This window comes from Garra rufa, chromosome 14 (genome assembly GCF_049309525.1).
Source record: "Garra rufa chromosome 14, GarRuf1.0, whole genome shotgun sequence".
In the NCBI taxonomy this organism is placed as follows: domain Eukaryota; kingdom Metazoa; phylum Chordata; class Actinopteri; order Cypriniformes; family Cyprinidae; genus Garra; species Garra rufa.
Genome location: NC_133374.1, coordinates 32,402,510 through 32,428,186, shown reverse-complemented (window position 1 = coordinate 32,428,186; position 25,677 = coordinate 32,402,510). Strand labels below are relative to the sequence as shown.

Here is a 25,677-nt window from a genome sequence, read left to right as displayed (position 1 = left end):
CTTTTAGAATCAAATTTTTTTTTAATCATGACAAAATACATATTGTTGGAAAGGTCCGAGTCTCAAGATTCCATATATGTAATATATGAGAAAGAAATGTATACATAACAATATAACGCATAAACAAAATTGCATAGGAACCTTAGTTTTTTTTTTTTTTTAACTTCAAATTTGGAAACACAACTTATTTAGACATGGCTTTAATTTGATGTCAATTTTGGATTAAAACCAATTTTGTAAAATATTTATTTTATATAAAATAAAATAAAAACAGTACGGTGCATTTTCTTTACAGTCCCTATTGGCACACGTACATCTCGGAGATGTCTATTTGACGCAAGACATAGTTTGCTCATCTGCAATACGTCTATTGGACGTTTCCTATTAGTTGTCAAATAGACGTCTATTAGATGTCTTTAAGATATTTAAGAATTAGAATGTATGTAAAACTGACATCTTACAGACGTCTGTCAGACGTTTGTACACAGCAGATGCTTTCCAGATCAAGAGATTTTGTAAATTACTTTTTTTGTCTTTGATTGTCTTCTTTAAAAAGAGACCAACCTTAGGTCTGTATTCAAAAAGTGTTCATGAATGATAAAAATGTAAGTTTGAATAGTGCACTTTCACATCTATTTGACAGTTAAGAGGTTAATTTTATTGCAGTTTAACCAGAGTATTCACAAAATTGTATTTATCTTTTGTACAATTATTTTGTTGCAAGTAGATTTTTTATTCCAAACAAGCAAAACAATATGTGACCCTGGACCACAAAAGATATGTTGTACATCTCCTACCGTAAATATATCCAAACTTAATTCTTGATTAGTAATAAGAACTTAATTTGGACAACTTTAAAGGCAATTTTCTCAATATTTTGATTTAATTTTTTTTTTTTTGCACCCTTTGATTCCAGATTTTCAAATAGTTTAATTTCAAATATCATCCTATTCTAACAAACCATATATCAGTGGAAAGCTTATTTATTCAGCTTACAGAGGTGCAAATCTCAGTTAAAAAAAGAGACCCTTATCTGGTTTTGTGTTCCAGGGTCACATACTTGGAAGTTTTAACTGTTGTTTTTAGTATAGTGGAACAGTATAGATGAGGTTTCATAGTCCAGTTATTATATTCCATATAAAAAAAGCATTACGTATAAACAAAACGTGTTAAAATTTGTATGACCTTACTATGATTTGTTTATACAACACATGCTTTGTGAAATCTGAAATGATCTAATTTACTTCTCACTAAAAGCTACTAAAAACGACCGGAATCGGATCACAGTCGCAAAGCGAACGCTCAGAACCTGAAATTCGTTAGATCCACTACAATTCACACTCTATTTATAATCCACCAAAGCAAAAGATAAACCACAGTATGAGAACGTGTCTGTGGGTGGCATAGCATTGCCAATTCATCCTCACACTCACAGCCTGTGAGTGTGCGTTAACGAGATGAAGCTGGTGCGGAGGGATACAGTGTAAACGAGGCCAGAGCGCAAGCGGCGGCGCATTACTACACTTCAATCTGCGGGTCACTCACTCCCATACACACACAAGAACAGATCCTGCGTTTATACGTCTACGTTTAAAACACAAACAGCTTTCTGCTTCTGATTTTACACACATTTATCGGACGGGCCCTGTTTAAGGATGGTAAGTACAGCCTGATGTTTATGTCGGGGTTTCTTCTTAGCAAACCGTTTAGCCACTTTAGCATCCTGTCAGACAGTTTGACAGCTAATAATGATTGTAGCAATTATTTAAGCTTTGTCTGTACTGTTCATGATTTAAGTCGCATAAAGAGGTTTAGTAAAAGTAAAAACGCGTCGCAACACATCGATGTTTTATTTAACGTTAAAAAAATCGCTATATTAGCCAGTTAGCGCTTTCCAACAGATGCACGTCAACATGTGTAGTGTATGTTAAAGAAAAAGCATGTACGATTCAGTAGGAATTGATATAAAGGAGATTTTAGAGATGGATAAATGAATAAATTAGTTAACGTTACATTGCAGTTTTGCGCGCTCCCGCTATTGCTCTCAAGCCAACTGAAGTCTGGCTTGAGAGCAATCACATGCGCACCAGTTTCTGTATTAGGTTTCTTGCATATTCTTTAATGCAAACTAGCCGTTTTTGGTCACAGTACAGTCTAGTAGTTGCAAACGCATGTTTTGCATTGCATTACAAATATGCATGATGTAAATCCACAGCATTGACAGCTGTTGAGTGTCTCAGATGCATATTACTATTGCAAGTGAAGTATCTAACGCATCATGCGTGCTGCGTTCACGCGGTGTTTCTGCTCATCTCGGTGTGTGAACAGTGACTGGCTGCTAATTTTACATGGGCTGAGCTCATTGCCTTTAACAGAAGGATAAGTGTGGGCGTGGTGGTGTAAAAATAACCATCAGCAAAGCATATGCGCTCAAGTTCCTCATTTCTGGAAGAATCTGTCGCTTAGCTTGCTTTGCCTCCGTATATTTGCTTTACATGCACGTTCACAAAGTTTGCAAACGTCCTGCGGATATGAGACTGTCTCTGTGTTGCATTTGCATGGGCCAAAGTTGCAACATGTAGGGTAGCTGTTGCGCACAGGTTGTTAAAAAAAACTGCGATTCAGCATCTCGCAGTCCCAGGATGATCATATCGCTGTATAAGGCGTAAATATGAATGGAGTGGACAGTGAGGTTGCATATTGCAGCAGGCTGAACTGCAGTGACGGATCCCGGTTGTCCCCCTCCCCCCTTTCCCCCTGCATTGAACCAAATCATAGCTGGTGCAGCAACACGCTGACACTGGATCTGCAGTGCAGACGCTCTCGCCCGCTCTCGCTCATCTAATTGGAATGCAACTCGCAGAGGACTCTTGTTGCATGACAAACATTTGTCCGCTCATGCTCCACTTAATCCACAGTAATTGCTGCAGTCACTGAAATGCGGTAACGGGCCTGAGAAGCAGCGCGCAGAATATGTTAGCCGGAAGCAACGGAGACGGCAGACCACCTGCATCCAAACCAGGCATTTTAACCATCCGTGCAGCTGGTCCTGGAGGGGCATGTGCACCTGATGTCTGATACGATCTGAATGGAGGGCCGCCATTGCTTTCCGCTAGCCTAAAGTTTGAGTATTACATTTCTAGGAGAAGCTTTTTTCGTGGGACTCACTCACGATTCATTTTCAGTGAGATTAACAGGTTTTCCCGACAGAGATGAACAAATTTATGCAAATGAGCAGTGATATGAAAAAGAAATACACGTCGAAGTTTTGTGCTGTTAAACTTACTCATTCAATTTAATGATTCTAAAATATCATGTCATTCATGTATAACCAAACAAAAAGTTATTTTAACGTTTTCCTTACACTTTGAAGACATTAGGGCTACTGGATTTTGGCAGAAGTCATAATCGCGATTAATTTGATCAATATTGTAATCACGATTTTTTAACACGATTATGACTGGGTCCAAAACTTTATATTAGTGATTAATTTAAAGATAGCAATACAGCAGAAATATGCTTTTTATATATATATATATATATATATATATATATATATATATATATATATATATATATATATATACACACACACACTAAATACTTTTATGCAAGTCTAAAGTAGTCTAACACTACTATAGACATTAAATGTAATTATTTGAATGTAAAATAAAACAGCGTCTTCACTTTAATGGTTAAAGATGCTTTGTTTCTTATTAAAACTACAAAAGTCCTTCATTCAAGAGCAGTTAGTGATTTTTCTCTTTGTATTTTTACGTTTTATTAATATTAAGCACACAGGCGTCAAAAGGAATATTTGTTGCCGCTTTAAGTGCCACACGGATCCAATATACTGTTACACACGTATTTTCATTCTCAACTGTTTATGATCATTTAAGACATAACTGACAAGGGTTTACATGAATAATAACCAAGCACCTCACAAATGGGGCGCGATAATCGTTTCATCTCGATTACTGCTTTTTCATGATCGCTTGAAGCAGAAAATCGAAAACGAAACCGAATTTCGATTAATTGCACAGCCGTACTACACATAGTAGGTTTATAAAAGTTTTTACAAATATATGCTACCGTTGAAAACTTTGTGATTCATATATATAAAATGTAACAAGTGCTGTTGTTTTGAACATCAAAGAATCCTGAACACAAAAATAAGCAGCACAATGGTTTTTAACAATGGTAATAAATGTTTCAATCTGCATATTAGATTCATTTCTAAAGGATCATGTGACAAGACTGGAGTAATGATGCTGAAATTCAGTTGGTATTTTTGATCTAGCGATAAAAAAATGAAGCCTTGCTGCGCATAAGTGGCTTCTTTCAAAACATGAAATCTTACTGACCCAAAACTTTGAATGGCATTGTAGTTTTATTTTTATTTTTTAATTAAACAAATATAGGTAAATATTAGGGCTGTCGATTGAAATTTTTAAATCTAATTAATTACATGATATTTCAATTAATTAATCTAATTAATCTAATTTTGACTGTGAAAATACCCACAAAAGATTGTTTAAAACTATTTTTGTGTTAAATGAGAAAGCATCAAGTAGACATTACAAATTGCAGCTTTAGAAATAAATATTTCATTTGGTTCAAATTGATTACACATAAACATTTAGGCTGTACATAAACTATGAAACATAAAAGAAAATAATTTGAGAAACAGACTCAGTATTTTTTGTTTATACAATGGAAGTCATTGGTAACCAAAAAACCAAAACAGCTTTGTTACCAACAGTCTTCTTTTATGTTCCATAGAAGAAAGGTTTGAAACGACACAAGGGTAAGTAAATGATGACAGAATTTACATTTTTAAATTTTAAATAGGTGTACTATTCCCTTAATGTTTTTTTTTATTATTATTTTAATGAAAAAATACTATAAATAAGAAACTAAATCTGCCAGCAGGTGGCGGTAAATGTCTTTCATACCATTCGTTCAAATGGCAGATTCATTCATGAATGCAGTAAATGGCTCACAATGAATGGGGCTTTAAATGATTGATTCACACAATTCGTTCAAAACGCAGATTCATTCAGAAACATCCCTAGTAAATATTAATTCATAAATAAAATTATTTTTTTGGGAGTCTAACACCGTCACAGCATCCAAAATCACCCCCTCTACCCTTATTTACTCTCTTCCCTGCATTACTCCACCATCAAATTTTGTTTTAAATGCAAAATTTTGTTTAAAATACAAAATTAGATTGCATATAAAAAGGCATTAAAGAGTAGAAAATTTTGATTGTTAAATATCTTTGCAGAAAAGATGCATTAACTACAACTACATCTTGCACAAACTTATACATATTATATGTTAAGAAATCTCAAATCTCAAAAGTCAAGATAATTCAAATTCAAAATGACATAAATTAACCATAAATGTTCTGTAAAAACAATGAACAGCAGCTTTTAGGCTTTCATCATTATGCAAACATGAAATATCAGACTTACAGTAGTAGTTCTTCAGAGGTTTTTTATTAGATTGCGCTTCTCTCTTTGTTTTTTCTATGTAAAGATAGACGCATTTGACTGTTGCGCCTCCCACTCTTGCAGATTCTCATGCATGAAACGGCATTCAAAAAACAACTTTACTCAAGTTAAAAGAAGTTCACTCGTAGTCTTGCATGTTTTTCCTATTCCACTGCCCGCGTTGCATAAACGCAACACAAAATCACAGTTTGTGTGAATGACACCTAGTGGTATGAGCGCATCACACGTGAGCGGTTAATCATGTGCACCGACATGCGGTTGCCACAATAAAATTGTGGCGAAACATTAAACTCAAATTAGCGATAGAATCAGAAAAATCGCCCAACCCTAGTGAAAAAATGTATCTTGAATTCTGTCATGGATAAAAATGCCCCCCCCCCCCCCAAAAAAAAAAAAAAAACTTTTTCAATTATGTCTTTCTTTATTGTATTGCTATCTTTAAATTAATCAATCATATAAAGTTCCGGACCCACTCATAATCATGATTACAATATTAACAAAAATAATTGTGATTATGATTTTTGCCATAATCGAGCAGCCCTACTAGTATGTATATATCTGCAATAAACTTTTTAGTAATCAGTTAAAAATTAATTTATACCGCTATAGCCCTTTTCACACAGCAATACAGGTCAATTGCCATAAAATAACTGGAATTACTTTATCGGTAAATAAAAAAAAGTTTTTTCACATAGGCATTGACGACCGTCTTTTTACCGGTAAAGCACCATTTACACATCAGTTTCAAAATACTGGTAAATTCTGTGATGTCATTAATTGGAAATGACCTCTAAATGGCTGTGCCTCCCAGTGTTGTGTTTGTGAATATGGAGGGTTATACGCAAGCATCAACCTCCCGCTCTCTCTATTGAAACCAACACGGAAGTGACTTAAACTGCAATTCATCGACTGGCCACTAGAGCCTGGCTGCAGAAGGGAGTCAATCCCATTGACTCCCCATGTTAAAATGCCCCATGTTAAAACTTTGCAGCAGAAAAAAGTATATTTACAGCCTGATACGAAAAGTGGTTTTGGTCTATATAGCTAGTTTTGCCCTTCATGTCAGCTGGGGTGACTGGGGGGTGAATTTTTTTTTATAACTCGTCCGTTTAAGTTGAATTAAGCCTTAAAGTTCTGCATAATTAATAGGGCCGGGTATTGTGACCAATTTGGCTATTCGATTCAATTCTTATTTTTATGGTTTCGATTCGATTTCGATTCGATATCGATTAGCTATCAATATTTCATTTAAAATGTTAGTTTTGCAGACATGGGATCCATATTTTGATATAAATGCTGGTAACCGAAACTCTCCTACTTAAGTTTATTACTGAAATACACATCTACATTAATAATAGGGTGCACACAGTTGTTTATTTTAAACAACTTTTATTTTAAAATGAACACTGTAACAAGAAGTCATAAATATGTGCATCCATTGTACACCATGTAAACAAACTGCAAAATGCACATTACTGTAAAAAAAAAATAAAAAGACTAAATGTGCAACAGTGAAATCTATTAAGAACTTCAAACATGTTTAAGAAATAAAACATTTTCCTAAATTCAAAACGTTCAAAACAGGCCCATCATAAGGCCCTTGTCTGCGTATACAAAACATTCTAACTGTCCATAAAACAGTTCTTAACTACAGCCTAATCATTTTTGATCACCAGATTTTCTGCAAAAAAAGCAGCTGATGGTGACGCCTTCATGACGAGAGGTGAATATTCATATCCTCTTACGTGAAGCATGCACATTAAGAATCGATTCAGGGATTTCCCGAATCGATATCGTTGCGTTAAACTGAAGATCGATTAAAATCGGAGAATCTATATTTTTTACCCAGCCCTAATAATTAAGGGCGTGGCCACTTGAGTGACAGGTGGATTGCCGCTGCTGTCACCACTGTCGCGTTTGGCGGGTGTGGTTTCAGCAACCAGCTCCACCCACGTCCCGCCCTTTTTGCCCATTTTTGATTATCCGAGAGTGACAGGTGGTGACGCTATTCCAAGACGGCGACGGCCAACTCCCGCCCACTATAGGCTTCAAAAACGCTCTTCAGAAACCTACGGGTGATGTCACAGGCACTACGTCCTTATTTTTTTACAGTCTATGGGTATACATAGCCAGTGTTTTTGTTGATGTTTTAATTTTTGTGTTAAACGTTCATATTCATGCAGCTGTTTTTGGCCCAGAGACATTGTAGATGAATTCAAACTGAACTACATAGCAAGGGAATAAATGCGTCATCAACGTGAGAATATTGTGATTGGTCTAGAGTAGACGTCTTACATCAGCATGTTTTGAACTCATGTGTGCACATTACCGGTAAAACTTGCCGGTATTTTTGAAAAGGTCCTCTACACACACGAACAGTAATTGACCAGTAAAAATACTATGTGTGAAAGAAAAAAAAAAACGATGTGTGCTTATGGACCAGCGTTTTGGATAATTAATGGATAATTCAGCTGCAAGCGCCATCTTCTGGCCAAGCATGGGAATTCTTTCGGCACGACCCTCACAGTGCATTATGGGTAGTCTCTAGCCGTTGAGTGTGCGTCGCTTTCCAGTGGTGCACTTTCGCTCCTCCATAAAAGTCTAATTTCACATGCAAATCAGCAAAATCATGTAACGTGACTTTCATAAAACGGGACGTGCTTGATTTATTCGTGTTTCTTTGATGTTGTGTTTTTAAAAGCGAGAACACTGAGCAGAACACGGACATGTAAAGTTATCTTTTAACTCAAGGTGCGCGCCTAAACGGTCACATGCACGCAAAAATATTTCAAAATGAGGCGCTTGGTGATTATTCATGTAAACCCTTGTCAGTTATGTCTTAAATGATAATAAACAGTTGGGAATAAAATAATAAAATGTGTGTAACAGTATATTGCATCCGTGTGGCTCTTAAAGCGGCAACAAATAATATTCCTTCTGCCATCTCTGTGCTTAATTCTAATAAAACATAAAAAATACAGAGAAAAGTCCCTCACTGCTCTTGAATAAAGGACTTTGTAGTGTGGTTTTAATAAGAAACCAAGCATGTTTAATTATTACAGTGAAGACACTCTTTTACTTTACATTCAAATAATGAATTCATTTTCTGTAGTATTGTTAGACTACTTTAGACTTGCATAAGTATTCAGTATTAAAAAAAAAAAAAATAATATATATATATATATATAATAATAATTATAAAAACACTTTTTTTTATTTGGATCTTTTTTTCTGTTGTATTGCTATCTTTTAATTAATCACTAATATGAAGTTGTGGACCCAGTCATAATCGCGTTAAATAATCGTGATTACAATATTGACCAAAATAATCGTTAAATAATCTTAATTTACAATATCGACCAAAATAATCGTGATTATTTGCTTTGGCAAAATCGAGCAGCCCTAATTATATTGTTTGTTTGTTTCAGCATGTTTTTTTAGACAGTGACTTTATTGGTTGCACCACATGACTTTATTTTAGAGTTATTCAAATATTAACACATATTTAGAAGCTGTCAAACTGTAATGTTTAAAAAAACAACAACTCTTGTTACTAAAAAAAAAAAAAAAAAAAACGACTACTTAATTTTTAATTATTTAAAAGCTAAATTTACGGCTGTCCTGATATTGAAATCATTACATTTTTTTTTTTTGCCATGGCATTCTTCCCCCAAAAATACCACACTGATTTTTAATATTGAATTTAAATCAATCGTCATAGAAGAGGTATAGTAAAGTTTTACTTTTTTAATTTTTTATTAATTAACAGATCTGGACCAAAAAAAAAGTGTCATGTCATTGACCCATGTAGTTAGCATAGCTTCCTGTTGTGCTTTTATTGGAAAAAAATTATTACGTCCAGGTGCGTATCTTGTGATTTGCTGTGCCCTCCATTTTTTTGAGATAACCATTTATATCAGCCTCACAAATGGTGAGCCAAATGTATTAAAGCTACAGTCTTTGCCTCGTATGAGGATGAGTCAGATCCATGTCCGCTGTTTCCTTATGGATCATTTTACACCCTGTCCATTTTAGGCTCCAAGCTTTATGAATCACCCGCCTTTGAATACAAGGGAGCATGTTCTGCTGCCTCCTCTCAGAAAAGACACAGCTGAATCACGCCGAGTGAATCACGTGTACAGATGAATCCTCTCCTCTTTAATAATTGAATAATGAACTCCGTGTCAGAGAGAAGCGCAATCATTTTAAGTGTGTCGCATTCATGACCCCCTAAGTGGCACTGTCTAATTATATCTGCCGTGGATATTTTTAAAGGAGTATTTTTATGCATGTCCTTCATTATACTCATTTAGTCAGAGGTGTGCGTGTGTGAGCACTGCAAAACTGGAGCTTTTCTGATAGTGATGTGGCACTGAGCTGATTGACTTCCTCTTTCTCTTCTCCTTTTTTTTTTTTTCAATGCAGGCAGATCAGCTGACCGAGGAACAGATTGCTGGTAAGTGAAATCTGACAGCTTCAAAATGGTTACTAAAGCCACTAAAGCTGTCTTAGACATGACGTCATCAGTGCACACGCATACACTATATAGCAACTTAATTAAGAATGGGCTGACAGATTCATTAACTGCCTTTAATATTTCTTAAGATTCCCTGTCAAGTAATATTGGTAGTGGTAGTGCAAAGGGCCGGGACCCTAAACAACACACTTCCGAGAGAGCCACAATGAGACTTAAAATGATTTTTAAAAAGGTAAAGCGGATTCTGAAAAGATATAAACTGACATTATATTTCTCCTTTTGATTTTTCCCTTAGCCAATGTTATTTATATTTTAAATCTGGATATACAAGGGAAAAAATAGGAGGGAGTGGGGATGCAATTTTCTGCCTTAAAACTAGCTTTGTGAAATTGAAATGTCAAACAACAAAACTAAACTGACTTTTTAAAATGAATCACAAATCAAATAAACAAATAAACAAAAAAATCTCTCAGTATAAACAAACTAAGGCTTTGCCTATGCTCTTTTAATTTATAAATAAAGACAACCACTGCATTTTTATTCTCATCCAAACAAAAAGATGCTGCATACATGCAACATGAGCAGTTTTTGATTTAACCCCCTGGGGTCCAAACACGCGTATACGCGTTTTGTGGCAGTTTCCCAAAAGGAACTTCAATTACTCGGTCATTTCTGATTGTACAGATAAAAGCAGTACATCAATCGAATCTGTAAAGGGTCTACTTTTATTTGTATATACTCACAAAACCAAAAAAATATTGTGATTTTACAAAATAAAGAAAACAAAAAGGGTGTGCTGTCTGCCGCGTTGATCTCCGTGATCTTCATTCAGAAACGCGTCATTAAAATAGACTATAACTCAGCCAATACACAACACAGAGACATGAGCAATATGTCTAGAGAAAGCTTGATATCTATACTTTCAAATAAAGTAATGTTTATTGAAATCAAATATTCTGTGATAAAGTAATCCGTATGAAACCAACACGATGTCCAGTCTCTCTTGTCTGCTTCATTAGTTTTAATTAGATCACGCCCAAGAGCGATTCGATCTTTTCATATTCAAATCGTCCAAGTGAGGGCGCCGCGCCAAAAGTAGACGCCCACATCACAGTAAACAAAGGAGAAAGCAGTTTCTTTTCTTTCAAGTTAGTCCTTTCTGGAAGAAGACGGGCTGTCAGGAATAAAACTTACTTCAGAAGATGAACATTAAATGAGACATGGCGTGAACCAGCAGATGAGATATTTACACAAGTAAGTTTTTTTCTTTTATATTTGTAAGTTGTTACTGTGACAGAATGTGCACACATTTTACCAGTTAAGACTTTTTGCCAACTGTATTTCCTGACTACAGCAAGTGAAACATTATAAAGTATGTTTCATTTCACTGCATCTAAATGTCTCATGATGACAGGATGTTTCAACTTTGGTCGAAAAACGCGCTGGCGCATTTGAGGCACGCTTTTGTAATAACTCCGAAAAGAATGTAAAATTCTCCGTCAGTTTTGATCGTACAAATACAACCAATACATCATTCGAAACTGTAGAGGGTATATTTTTATTTGTATACACTGTGCTTTTATGAAAATAAGAAAACAGTCAGGGCACGCGCTCTGCCTTCACTGTCTCTGTTATATCTTTTCACAGACACATAAATGAAACTAACGTGCATGAAACCTAAATCTAAGTGATTACGTGCCTCACAGACATAATGCATTTACTTGTAGAAAGCTTGAAATGTTTACTTTTACATAAACCAATTCAAATAAAAAACTACTATTCTCTTTTTAAGTAATCTGTATGAAAGGTAGAAGATGTATGGTTTCTCCTGTATCACTTCATTACAAACCTTACACCTGTATTTATCTCACACTGTTTTATTTGCACCTAACTGTTATACGCCTATGCTATACACTACCAGTCAAAGGTACTTTTTTAAAGAAAAATAATTATCTAATTTTGTGAAATAGGTTTACTATGTAAAAAAAACTGCTCACTTAAAAAAAAAAAAACTTTTAATAATAAAAAGTTTGGCTGGTAGTGTATGTGTTTTCTCCATTTTAGCTCTGTCTTTGTCAGATCATTGTGTTGCTCACATCTACTTGTTTTCTTTGCAGTTTCTGCTGTTCCCCGTTTTCCTGTGTTCAAGTTTCCTGCAAGTGATTTGGATAGTGCACCCTCGACATCTTGACTTCTGTGTTTATTACTTTTGTTCCTAATAAAAAGTTTAACTGCACTCACAAGTGAAAGACAAGTTATTTTGTGTGATAGTTAAATATATTCAAAATACGCTTCAAACTAAATATATATTTATTTTGTCCTTTCATTTTTCCTTTATTCTTTCTGTTGTTTCCTCTCAGTCAACATCCGACTGAATGGCTCATTATGCGGCTCATTATGCAGGTCTTTGTCTTCTCAGGTGTAAATCACAGCATTATTCATGATGATTCACGCCTCCTCGCATACAGCCATTCTAAACAAAAAGTGTCTTCAAAAATTTAAATCTATATACTGTTTTGTGAAAACAAGTGAACTAGATGATTTTCACATCATTTGGTAGAAAAAAACCAAGCCTACCACATCCAATTCTCGAAAGTCCCGAGAATAAATATTCTGTATGTGTTAGATGACCTTATTTCAGTGACTTCAAAAATTTAGTTTTTCAAAATGCACGCATAAACATTGTTTTCTCAAAAACTTAAAAGTGTACATTCATGTTGCTTACATATTTTTGTAGTCCAATTTGTGCTAAATACAATGTATTTAGATTTAGGATATTAATATGTTTTTAACATACTGAAAAAAGCACAAATGTCAAGGCATGTCAAAACTTCTTCAGGGCCCCAAAACACCCTTGGGCCCCAGAGGGTTAAATTAGATTGTGTAATTTTTACATTTGAAGCAAAAACATAATGGCCTGACTTGTATCTGACTTGTAGTCTATACTGCTTATAACATGTGAATGAAACAAAAACAGCAGACGGCCTGAATGAGAACGCAAATTCACTCTCAGACAGCAGGTGGCACTCATGGAACAGCACCGAATATAGCATTTCCTTGGTTACTGCTGTAAACACCACTTTAATGTGCATTTTACAGGTGCTAGATGAAAGCCAAATAAACTTTAATGAATACAGTCAGTTCCCATCAGTTACATTCATATAAACCCCCACTCCCACTTGTATTGTTATATACTGACTTGAACTGTAACATTTTTTTATGATTTTTCAACCGGATCTGGGTGCATCATTACATCCCTAATATAAACTGAAAAGTTCATAACTGATAGTAGTTTTCTGTACAGAAAAATGTTTTCTGCAAAAATAGTACTATACCTTCTGTTTTAAGAGTTGCTTGGACGTCAAAAAAGTACATGTACTGCACTTACATGTTTGTAATTTAAAACAGAGTTCAAGGAGGCGTTCTCACTCTTCGACAAAGATGGCGATGGCACCATTACCACCAAAGAGTTGGGCACAGTCATGCGCTCATTGGGTCAAAATCCCACTGAGGCTGAGCTCCAGGACATGATCAACGAGGTAGACGCTGATGGTAAGACCACAAGCTCATATAACTTTCCACAGTCTACAGTGCTTTATTTTAGTAAGATATGGAGCTTCATATGTAGCAGCGAAGTAAAATACACGAGTAGGTCCACTACACTATAGTTTAGCTCCAATTATAATTACATCTGACCAGACATAACACATCTGAACCAGCTAATGAGAGTTTTCAGGATTACTGGAAACTTCTGGAGGTAAACTCTTCAGGACGTTGGCCCTCCAGGATCAGGATTGGACACCCCCATCCTAGATCAAGCTGGTGTTAAGTGCGTTTCTCAGGAGGGCAGATTAGCATTGGCGGCCAAAGTGCTCGGATGGTTGGTCTTACCCTCAGTCTGCATGCTCATGGAGAGCTGTAAGACCGTTCTTGGACCTCCCAATACCTATTGCACATCAAAATGGCTAGAGCTATCCGAAAATCCATTTTCATTTGCTGGATGATACATGCATCCTCTAAGAACCAGGGGTTTTGTTTAGAAGTTGGCAGGCTTCTAGAACGAGCACTTCTCTGGAAGGTCTCAACATGACCTTGCAAAAGTTGACACAGTTCATGGCATTGAAGCTTTAAAAGATATTTAAGTCTGTTGTTAATATTGTGGTAAATAACAACAACATGGTCTGTCACCAGGCAATGGAACTATAGACTTCCCAGAGTTCCTAACCATGATGGCAAGGAAAATGAAGGACACGGATAGTGAAGAGGAAATCCGAGAAGCTTTCAGAGTCTTTGACAAGGTGAGGAAATGTCACCGTTAACAGCAGCTGCCATGAACTTGAAACCTGATGAAGCATTGAACTGATTCATGAAACGTAATCTTAAAGAATCTTAATGAATGTTCAAGGTAGCTGCTTTTGACCCCAAGAACGTTTCATTAGTAAGTGGCGCAGTATTTACCACAGACTTCCCACTTCCGTCACATATACACTACCAGTCAAAAGTTTGGAAGAGAATGGGGAAGTGTGTCCAAACTTTTGACTGGTAGTGTACATACATATATGTGACCCTGGACCACAAAACCAGTCTTAAGTCGCTGGGGTATATTTATAGCAATAGCCAAAAATACATTGTATGGGTCAAAATGATTGATTTTTCTTTTATGTCAAAAATCATTAGGAAATTAAGTAAAGATCATGTTCCATTAAGATTTTTTGTAAAATTTCTTCTGTAAACCTATCCAAAAGTAATTTTTGATTAGTAATATGCATTGTTAAGCACTTAATTTGGACAACTTTAAAGGTGATTTTCTCAGTATTTTGATTTTTTTGCACCCTTAGATTTCAGATTTTCAAATAGATGTATCTCAGCCAAATATTGTCCTATCCTAACAAACCATACATCAATAGAAAGCTTATTTATTGAGCTTTCATGTGATGTATATATCTCAGTTTGTCAAATTTAACCTTATGACTGGTTTTGTGGTCCAGGGTCACATATGTGTGTTTGGAAAAAAAATGGGTTGATTTTCGCATTGGTCTGAATGAATACAGTAGATGGGATAATTGAAAATGCAAGTTCCATCTCTGCCAGCAGGAGTCACTTTCAGAACTGCAGAAATGCCGTTTCCCTATTAACGGCTGTATAAAAAAAAAAGCAGCACTGCACTCATAAATGCTACTTTACCAGGCATTATAGGAAAGATTGAATGAAAATGACATCGAAACCTTTTTGAAGACAGTCAGTTACCCTTCAAAGGTACATTCATATGAAAACTCTTGTCACATTTTGACTTTGAACCATGCAGTGCTCACCCAAAACCAGCTGAAATATACAAGGCTTTCTTGAAAATGATCAGTTGACTAGTCATCCAAGCAACCCACTGACTAGCTGATTTTGAAACCATGTAGCTGCTAGCCTGTGAAGTGTTTACGTAAGAACTGCGCAGGTGTGTTTTCCAGACAGTGGGTGAGATTATTCACCATGTGGGCACAGGCTGCATCAGAGTGCTTGAAACCGCTTCAGTTGATTTTGGGTTCTCTTGATTGCTTCTCCACTTGCTTTGAACTTGGGATGACCATTTTGTAGTCATATACTTTGACACGAAACAATTAATCAATTTGAATAATGTATAAATGAAATCACATTTTTATAATTTCATGTGTCCTCATTCAGAAAAACAAAAAATGAAAGTTGACAACTTAAGGTACTGATATGCTTCAAGCAAAATTGCATGAAACGTTACAAACTGGTGTGACATTCAAAAAAAAAAAAAAAAAAAAAAAAAGCAAAACAATTGCCATTGGTCCATGACTGTTATTAGATCCTATGACTGCTTATTAGATGGGTGTGGCCTAAAGCTTTGCCTTCTTTGACATTAAATCTTTTTAAATTACATTTCTTTTGTCCATTTGTTCACTCAGTCTGTCAAAATCAGACACCAGTGAACACATGAATACACTGGAGTGCTGTAATCATCTAAGCAAGTTGGGATGTTTTCAAGCAGAATGAAGTTTTAAAACATTTGTACCCCGAGCAAAAACTATAATAAAGAACTTTGCAGAGAGTATTTTAGGGCACAAGTTACTGATCTAGTAAGAGGCAAGTTTCTAGAAGAGCAATTTTTTTCACCATGAAAGTAGATCCTCAGAGCAACTATAGCCATCAAAATATTGCCACACATTTGTATGTGTCTGAAAACACATGCCATCACTTCTCACCATCTCCACATCGCATATCCACAGTGACAACCAGTGCATTCAGATGTGACAGAGAGATTTAGGAGGGCTTCAGTGGGAAATTGATGCTCGTGGCAGGAAAAGGGAAATCAGTCTGAGTAATTTCATTAGTGTGCAGTAGCTGACCGATTGGTGCAAAGCCAGAGCTCTTGCACATCCCTCTTTTGAACAGCCTTTTGTAGGCGTGTTGGAACTGCATAGCATTTCAGCAGTCTCCAGTAGATACTGGACAGTTATGCTTGCAGATGTCCAGTTTTTGTTAGTTTAAAGGGGTTGTATGTTGCTAAAAAGAACATTATTTTGCGCATTTGGTGCAAAGTGTTTACGCGGTTTGAGGTTCAAAAACACATTATATTCCACATACTGTACATTATTGTTGCTCCTCTCTGCCCCGCCTTTCTGAAATGCGTTGATTTTTACAAAGCTCATCGTTCTGAAAAGCGTGGTGTGCTCTGATTAGCCAGCTATTTAGTGCATTGTAATTAGCCGAATACATCAAGAGTGTGATGGAGATGTCACGCCTCTTACCATGTTGTGATGCTGTGTCCCGGTGTGACGAGACAAAAACAATAAAACTCATTATAAATTAGGCATTTTTTTGCATCCAGTAAGGATTATAATGATTCATACTGTCTTTTTACATGTTGTGTTGTGCACGCTACATAAACATAACACCATGTCTGCATTTGTGATCGCAGCACCACTCTACACTGCTCAAAACTCGCGTTTGAATAGTCAGTAGCAAATTCTTTAAATATAAAAAATAGGGATGCACCGAAATGAAAATTCTTGGCCGAACCTGAACAAAATTAAACACTGGGCCGAAGGCCGATTACCGAACATGGTTTTCCGTGTTTCCCCCTACAGTATATATTTTGCCAATTTTTTTTTTTTTACCATTGCATAAATTAAATAGCCAATATTTACTTTTTTTTGTTTTGTCTTGCTTTTCAAAGAAAATTATCAATTACAAAACAACAATTTAAAAATATATACTTAACACTGAAAATTTGTAACATTCTAATGCTGCGTTCACACCAAACGCGAATATGCGTCTAAATTCGCGCCTGCCGCGTCTAGTTATACGCGTGACCACTTTGTGTTCATTCGCGCGTCAAGAGCGAAATCGACGCGCGTAAAAACAAAAGTTTGAAGCGAAATTTACGGCAGAGGCGAAAGTTTCAAACCCCGTTGGCGGCCATCTTTTTACAAGATGTCTGTTGTTGATCGGTCATTTATCGAGAGAGTCACCGCTCTGTATTTGCTCTGGAGAGCAGAACAGCGGCGTAGGGATCATCGTCGCCGTATTTGGGTCCACCAGACCCTTCGGAGGCGTTCGGCGAGTTTCATCACTTGCTCCAGGAGCTGCGCCTGGATGACGGCCGCTTTCAGCGGTACTTCCGCCTGTCCCGCGCCCAGTTCGATGACCTGCTGTCCCGCATCGGAGCGAGGGGATTTCAGGAGCGGTGGAACTTCCCTCTGTGCGTTGGAGCAGTATATGATGACAGAATTTTCATTTTAAAAGTGAACTACTCCTTTATGTCATTCCTCCTTTGATGTATAATAATTCTATAGGTCTGTGCCATTTCTTTGTTCAGGTTATTACTGTAAAATCTGTTATTTATTTTTGTTTTGATGAATAATGGAGCCAGCCTCCAAAAGTATTTAACCTGTCCTGTGATTTCTTTATTTTCCTCACACAACACTGTCCAGACACACTAAAGTATACACACTATTATAGTTATTATTGTTCTGTTATTATTGTGACACACTACACTATAATAATGTTTCATACAATTAAGATTTAGATATGGAATAAATAGCATTCAATACAAAATGAATATGTGTCATATATGTGATAAAACACTTGCTTTGTTGTGCATTAGGACCGCACTAGGCATTTAGTATTCATGTTTCATATTTGAATGAGTGACTGCGGGCGGGCCTGCTGCCACAGCATCAAGCAGGCTCCTGATTGGTTAACGCGGCGCGAATTGACGCAGAAGTTCAGATTTTTCAACTCGGGCGGCAGACGCGAATTCGCGTCAAACGCGTGATGCACAAAAAGCACAATTCACGCGTAACGCGCCAGACGCTCAATTCGCGCGAACGAGGCGAATTCGCGTCTACCGCGCCGCGCTAAACGCCAATTCGCGCCGCAAGAACTCCAGACGCGCGTAAACGCGTCTTACCATTGACTTAACATTGAAATCACTCGCTCCAGACGCATATTCGCGTTTGGTGTGAACGCAGCATAATAGACATTATAGCCTACCAACAAAGCACAATTTAACTTTAATAAGTTAGTAAAATAATCTCAAGAGAGAATGTTATAATTAATGTATTAATAGAGCTGTTGTAATGATTATCATTATTTTTGTCTTTTTTATTTTATTTTAAAGAACAGTAAAATTACAATACTGACATTTTGAGTGTTGACTTATTTTGGCAGAAACCCACAAGAAGACCTTTGCCTCAGTACTACTTTTTGCTGACAGCAGCAGATTCATGAATGATTCTCATCATGCTGTTTCAGCTCAGATTTTCCTTGCATTTTTGACTTTGAACCCTGACTAAGGAGCTTGTGCAGAGCTGTCAGAATAAATACAATTTGTGCGTGTATTAGACAACATAACTTTCTGTAGTTTATTTACTAATGGTTTAAGGTCATTTCGCGATTTCAGTCATCATACAGTAACCAGCAACAACCATCCCTTTCTCTTCTCAGCGAAGACATGCGATGCGATACTAAACGGTCTCTTGCTGTCGGTGTTTGTAATGATTTTTGCTTCTTTCTCTAGACAGTTTTAAATGCTTTCACACTGCCGACATGTTTGCTCCATTAGAGCACACCTCTATTTGATCGCGTCACGTCATTGTTCGGTATAATTTATTCAGCCTTTTCGCTTGTTCGGCCAAACACCGAAAAAGCTCTATTTTTTTTTAGGCTGAATACTTTTGTTTGCCGAACATTCGGTGCATCCCTAATAAAAAAATGTACTTACAGGCTGCGAGTCAGAAACGCCAGACTGTCTTTGCAAAATTGGAATTGCCCCAATTAATAGAAAAAGCCTATACATTGTCTCCCAGGTTCAGGAAACAGTACTCCATAAAATGCGAGGCACATATTTGAATATTTGCATTGTAGTGTTCTGGAACAGTATTGTAAATATAACTTAACCACTGATTTGTAGTTGTGTCCTCTTTTGGAAAGCCAAACAAAGTGCTTTCACAACAAATGTTGTGTCATGCCACAACATGGCCGCTGCAACAATACTACAGCGAGAATAAATGTTTTTTTTTTTTTTTAAATTTGCGTATGCATTTGGGCGGTGTTATGCAAATCTTCCCCTACTGTGACTTGTTTGAATGAGCCGTTTTAGGAAGGCGTAGTTGAGTCTTTACTTTTATAAAGAATATCTCTTTGGGTTTGAGACTTTAATCTTTGCAACTTTACAGATCTTACATATGCACGAACAGCTTGTAAAACTCCAAAGACAAAGGAAAACATGAAATTGCATCATATGAACTTTTAACCTGAAGGTCAAAAGCAATATTTATTTCTGCATCACAAAAATTGTAAACCTGATGGGCTGATTATATTCTATCTTCAGGATGGAAACGGCTATATCAGTGCAGCCGAGCTGCGTCACGTCATGACCAACCTGGGCGAGAAGTTGACAGACGAGGAAGTGGACGAGATGATCCGAGAGGCAGATATTGATGGAGACGGCCAGGTCAACTATGAAGGTGAGCTGCTGTCGTGCATTTTGTTGTTTTGGTGGAAAGTTGTATTATGTAACCAAAATGACATTAAACAGTCATAATTGATTTGGATTGTTTTCAGTAGGTTAGAGGTTTGTTTATTTTCACTGTTCAATCAATTTTTAATTGGAGAAAGTGTTTGACTTTATTCTTTACACCTGCTTTGAAATTTCAACACATCAGTTCTAGAATGTGATGGTGTAATAAAATGCAGTGACTGTACATGGGTGATATATCTAAAAATAGAAAGGACTTGTACCTGATAATTAGTGGTGTTTGCTAGGCAAGCTTCAGGCTTGTATTCTTTTTACTATTGCTGTTTTGCTAATCCTAAATATTTCACTAAACATACACCATCAATAAATGTTTGAAGTACTAAAAAAAAAGTCAATTTAGCAAGGATGCTGTAAAGTCATTGATAATGTTACAAAAGATTTCTGTTTCAAATATATGCATTTATTAAACAATCCTGGGTTGCATTTTACAATAAGGTGTCATTTCTTAACATTAATATATTAACTAACAAATGAATTACTAACAATAAATGTATTACACTATTTATTAAACACAACTTGTGATTTTAAAAATGCATTAGTGAATGCTAAAATTATCATTAACTAGGATTAATAAGTGCTGTAGAAGTATTGTTCATGTAGTTAACTAATGTTAACTAGTGAACCTTATTGTAAAGTGTTACCCAATCCTGAAACGATTGTATCACTGTTTCTAAAAAAATATATTATTCAGTGTAACTGTAACTAACAATTGAACATTGATTTATAAATATTTCTTAATATGTTTCTTATATATTCATTTATATTCTTATACGTTCTAATATATATAAATATTTATAGAAAACAATTTATTTTTAGATTATCATTTATAAGTAAATATTTTGATCAAAATAAATTCAGCCTTAGAGAGCAAAAGAAACTTTCAGAAAAAATTAAAACCTTACCGATGTGCCAAAATGACAATTTTGGATGCGCTTTGCCGAAAACCAAAACTGAAAATGCTTTATATTATTTAATAAAATATTAGATAATTATTACAAAGTAATTTTCTAAGACTTTTTAATGTAACTCAATAAATTGAATGACACTTAATTTAAAAAACACAAGCCAATAAAATAGCCACACTTTTACTAAAAGTAACACAATAAAATTAAACAGAAAATATATTAATATTAAATATCAATGTATTATTTTTATCTTATTTTTATTTGTATTAATCAGATGTAACTTTTTTTTTTTTTTTTTTGACTAATTATCCAAAAAATGTGTAGTCCTACAAAGCTATTATTATCAGAGCATGTAAGCAGAGCACACTGCTGGGCAGCACAACATATATTTTCTAGGGGTGTAATGGTTCTCTGTGAAAAATCGAACCGTACCGTTCTCCACCCATGGTTCGGCACGCGCTAGGACCGTGGTTCAACTTAAATCTGACAACGCATCTGTAATATTGTTTTTTATAAGACGTAAAGCAAACAGAGTTCAGCTTCTGTTGATAGATACACATTCTGGCTTCCCAATACAACAACAATGATGGGGGAAAAAACATGGACAAACAATTCACTCTTGTTCAATGCGAGTTCTGTATGCTGGAATATAAGCAGTCATTATTCAGTCATCACCCGGGTGCTGATAACACATGTGCAGGTGACACCTGAACAGCACAAGTTGCTATCTGTGTTTAAACTCACTTAAGCTTTGCCAGTTTAAACATTTAAGAGCCAGAAGAAGAAATCCATCTTTTTTCGCTTTTCATCCCTTCTAAATAGCTTAAAACAGGGTTCCCACTCTTTTTCGGTGATCAATTTCCAGGACATTTTTATTTTAATTATGGCAGAAATAAAAGACAAGGAAAACGCCCTAAAGTAATATATTCCTTTCTCAAGAAGTCTTTAAAAACATACAGTTTATGGCCATGACCTAACTATAAAATCTGTTCTTTAATAAAAGCTCTTAATTGTACATTACAGCAAATGATTTTCAGAACCAATTTCAGTACCATAGCAAAATAAACAAAATATTTATTTGTTCCATTTTTTTTCTAAAATATTATATTGTTTTATACAAGGAGGTTTTATAGATTTGCCAAATTAATTTTTCAGAAGTTTGTACATGCATCTTTTGTGGGCGTTCTCGGCAGTATTTCTGAGGCTTTTTAAAACATTGTTCATTTCGATGTTGGAATGATATCGTATAGACCAAAATTAGGAAATATATCAAGATATACATTTTGGCCATATCGTCCATTCCTATGATCCAAAGAAAGATTATACATACATGAGCAGTTTCTGATCTAATTTCAAAATATGAAGCAAAAACAGAATGGTCTAACTTTATCTTTGTGAAATTATGCTACATAAAACATATCTGCAGTAAACAAAAACAGCACACTAGTTGATTGAAAGTGCAATTTCCCTCTCTAACAGCAGGTGGTGCATATGGAACAGCAGAAATACAGCGTTTCCCTGGTTACTGCTGTAAATAAAAAGGCACTGTGCCTAAATACTACTTAAATATAGATAATACAGTGGCAAGATGAAAAGAAAAAACACCTAAGCTTTTCTGAGTTCCCCTCAGAGACACATTCATAAAAACACCCTCCCAATTAAATTGTATGGATTTTCTTCCAATATTTTGCACATTGTGAACAGTGAGCTTGCTAGATTTTCCAGGACATTTTCCATTGCTCATCAATTTTCCAGGTTTTCCAGGACGCATGGGAACCCTGTTAAAATCGCTGTGCTCGTTTTACTTTCACTTTCAAATGAGCAATTCCGCATCAATTTTTCGAATGCAATTCAAGCAAAAAAAAAAAAAAAAAACTAAATACAGCGTCAAACTCACTTAGACTCTAAATAAATAAATATCACTTTTTTATTAACAAAACAAATAAAAACACAATGCAATAGGCTATGCCTAATAAAAAACAACAATTAACTTTTTAAAATTTAAATAGGTATAAAAAACGGAAAATAAGTAACACTGGAACTAAATAAATTGGCTAAGAAACATAGAACGTTTATTAGCAAAACAAGTAAGAAAGCTTGGAGACACAGCATCCACATTGATATCAAATAAAATAAATAAATTACAAGTTAAGTTTAAATAAAATTTAAAACCAGCAAACACTGTGGAACCAATTAAATAAGAAATGAATATTTAAAGAAAGTTCCAATATCACCTTAGATAAACGGTAAAAGTCAACAGGCTTTTCCAAATCCAAAATATCCAGACAGACACTTTAAATCATCCGCTATCCTCTTGTCTTTCTCACCTCTGTTTTCTTGTCAGTCAGGTTAAATCACTCTTTTCACGTGATAAATGTGTTAAACACCTGAAAAGCACTATTTATTTTATTTGTGTCTTTATTGTATTTATTTGTGCTTATTTGTGTAGTTGAACTGTTGCATCCCTAATATTTTTGGGCTGTTTTTCTCTTACGCCTAAAAAGCCAAAATGCCATTTTTGGGCGATAATTTTGATGGCCAAAAATTGGGCGCATCCCTATTTGTTAGTGTATGAAATGTATTTAAAAAATTACATTAATATATACACTACCAAATTCAGTTTTGAAATCACAGGAAAAAGTTGTATTTTAAAATCTATTCGAATATAAAACAGGTATTTTAAATGGTAAACATATTAACAAGTTTGACTGTTTTTGCTGTACTTTGGATCAAATAAATGTAGGCTTGGGGGCTTTTTTTAAAAAAAGCATAAAAAATCTTAAAATGATTCTTTGAATGACAGCTTGAAAATGCTACAAGCTGCAAGAAAATATTTGGTCCAATGTTGGTGCAACTATGTTCCAGAACATTCCAATATGGCGCATTCCAAAATTCATCCATAATAGGCCTTCAGATTATTTAAGAATGGAAAATCTGTTTTTCTTTTCCATTAGTCAATGTCAGGAATCATCATTTGATTATGAATATCTGTTTTCTGTCTTTTCACAGAGTTTGTCCAGATGATGACTGCAAAGTGAAGGATTGTCTTATCCTGTATCTTTCTCTCTTACATTGCTTGTCCTACTAAGATCACTCTGTCTTTAAAAAGAAAAAAAAATTGAACGTTTACTTCAGAGAGTATTAGAATTTCAAATTCTGTGATCTCTTACCAAAAAAAAAAAAATTAATTTCAAAATCAATTTGTGAGAAATATTAGCAGAATTGTCCCAGCAGAAGTGAATGGACCAAGCATAACTGCATGAGCCCTTTTGGAGCAAAACGTCTCCAGACCTGACAAAAATTTTGAGGACAGAACGTCACTTTAGTCGCACACGAGTTGAAGTCCATGCCTAATATGGCAGCGTTTAAATGCGGAGAACATCTCCTTTCATGAGTGTTCTTTCATCGCTCAAAAATAGAGTCAATTAATAATATAAGAGAAAATACAATAAAAATAATGCTAAAAATTGTGGTAATTAGTCCAGGGTCACAGTGCTGCCTTCAATACAAACTGAGCACCAACTGCATGTGACCCCTGTGGTGAAGTCATGCTTCTGCATATTGCCTTCTCCTCTGTAAGACTCCAAACGGAACAAAAACTGGATGTTTATGAAGACGTACATATTGTAAAAACCCAACGTCATGCTCATACTCTATATAACTGCGGTTTAATAGCGGCGTACAACTTGAAGAGTGTCTTTACGGGCTGTAAGGCGTGTACTTGGAGCCAGTGGTTTCCGTCAGCTGGTTTAAACCTTTGTTCATGTGGGTTTTGTCTCTGATGACTTCAAACTTTGTGGAAGCGTGGAGATGCGAAGTGTGTATAGCAGAATCGAAATGTGACAGAGTTAACGCAATTAGTATAACTGTAAAACATATAGCTACATAGGTAATCATAATGCTATCAGTGTTATGCTTTATAAATGTACTGTTCTCCAATATTAACGTCTGGTAAAACTTTGCATTGCCTATTGTTATTCTAGTTAGGTCTGTGACTTTTGTTTGATCCATGGTCTTGAAATGTGCCATAATACTCGTAAGCCTCAACTTTCTTGCAAGAGATCTTGTAGTCAATTTAGAAGTATGTTATCAATCTATGAATATACACACACATATCTATATATATTTGCACTTTGGTGTAGATTATACATTCAACCACAGAAGAGGAACCTCCTGCTGCTGCTGCTTTTACGGCTCATCTGTCTCTTGCTCTCGTGGGTTTGTCAGAACCTCGTTGTCAAGTGCTCCAAATTTCATTTGCGCTCTGCTTGCGAGACGACCGATAAAGGTGAAACTGTCAAGTGTTGGTTATTTTGAGAGGCGAATAGACGGTGTATGAAATTACGTTGCTAATAAGACTATGAAGGGCTTGTTATTGGTCTGATAATTCGGTTATTTTATTTATTACTCTTCCAAGCCAAAATGTATTACTCCTGTGAAAGAGCTTTACATAGCATATCCTACTCTGTTCTGGACTGTTTTGGCAGTTTTGCGTTTGCGGGGTTAAAATGAGTGAAATTGAGCTACCGGACTAGGAATACTCAACATGTGAAACCTGTATGGATAATATGTGAAATATGTATCAGTGTTTTCCAATAAAAATAAATGTGTATGTTTATGCATACACTTCTGCGTTTGCTGTTCTTGTCATATGCAACTCTGACTTGTTAGGTTTTGTCATTAGCTCCAAGCCAATCTGCTCACTCACCCGAGAGGTCT

At 35.6% G+C, this 25,677-nt stretch overlaps 1 protein-coding gene across 2 annotated transcripts; it reads left to right on the top strand.

Annotated features, from left to right (window-relative positions):
• The first annotated feature begins 1,491 nt into the window (after positions 1-1,491).
• On the top strand, positions 1,492-25,594 carry calm3a (calmodulin 3a (phosphorylase kinase, delta)). 2 transcript variants are annotated; one of them, XM_073817299.1, is made up of 6 exons: positions 1,492-1,658; positions 9,945-9,975; positions 13,405-13,548; positions 14,188-14,294; positions 19,847-19,982; positions 23,968-25,594. In XM_073817299.1, the coding sequence occupies exons 1-6, from the start codon at positions 1,656-1,658 to the stop codon at positions 23,994-23,996; spliced, it is 450 nt and encodes a 149-aa protein (XP_073673400.1). In that variant the 5' UTR covers positions 1,492-1,655; the 3' UTR covers positions 23,997-25,594. The 2 variants fall into 2 exon arrangements, with proteins under 2 accessions (XP_073673400.1, XP_073673399.1); XM_073817298.1 differs by lacking the exon at positions 1,492-1,658 and having other exon boundaries at positions 9,939-9,975.
• The last annotated feature ends 83 nt before the right edge of the window (positions 25,595-25,677 follow it).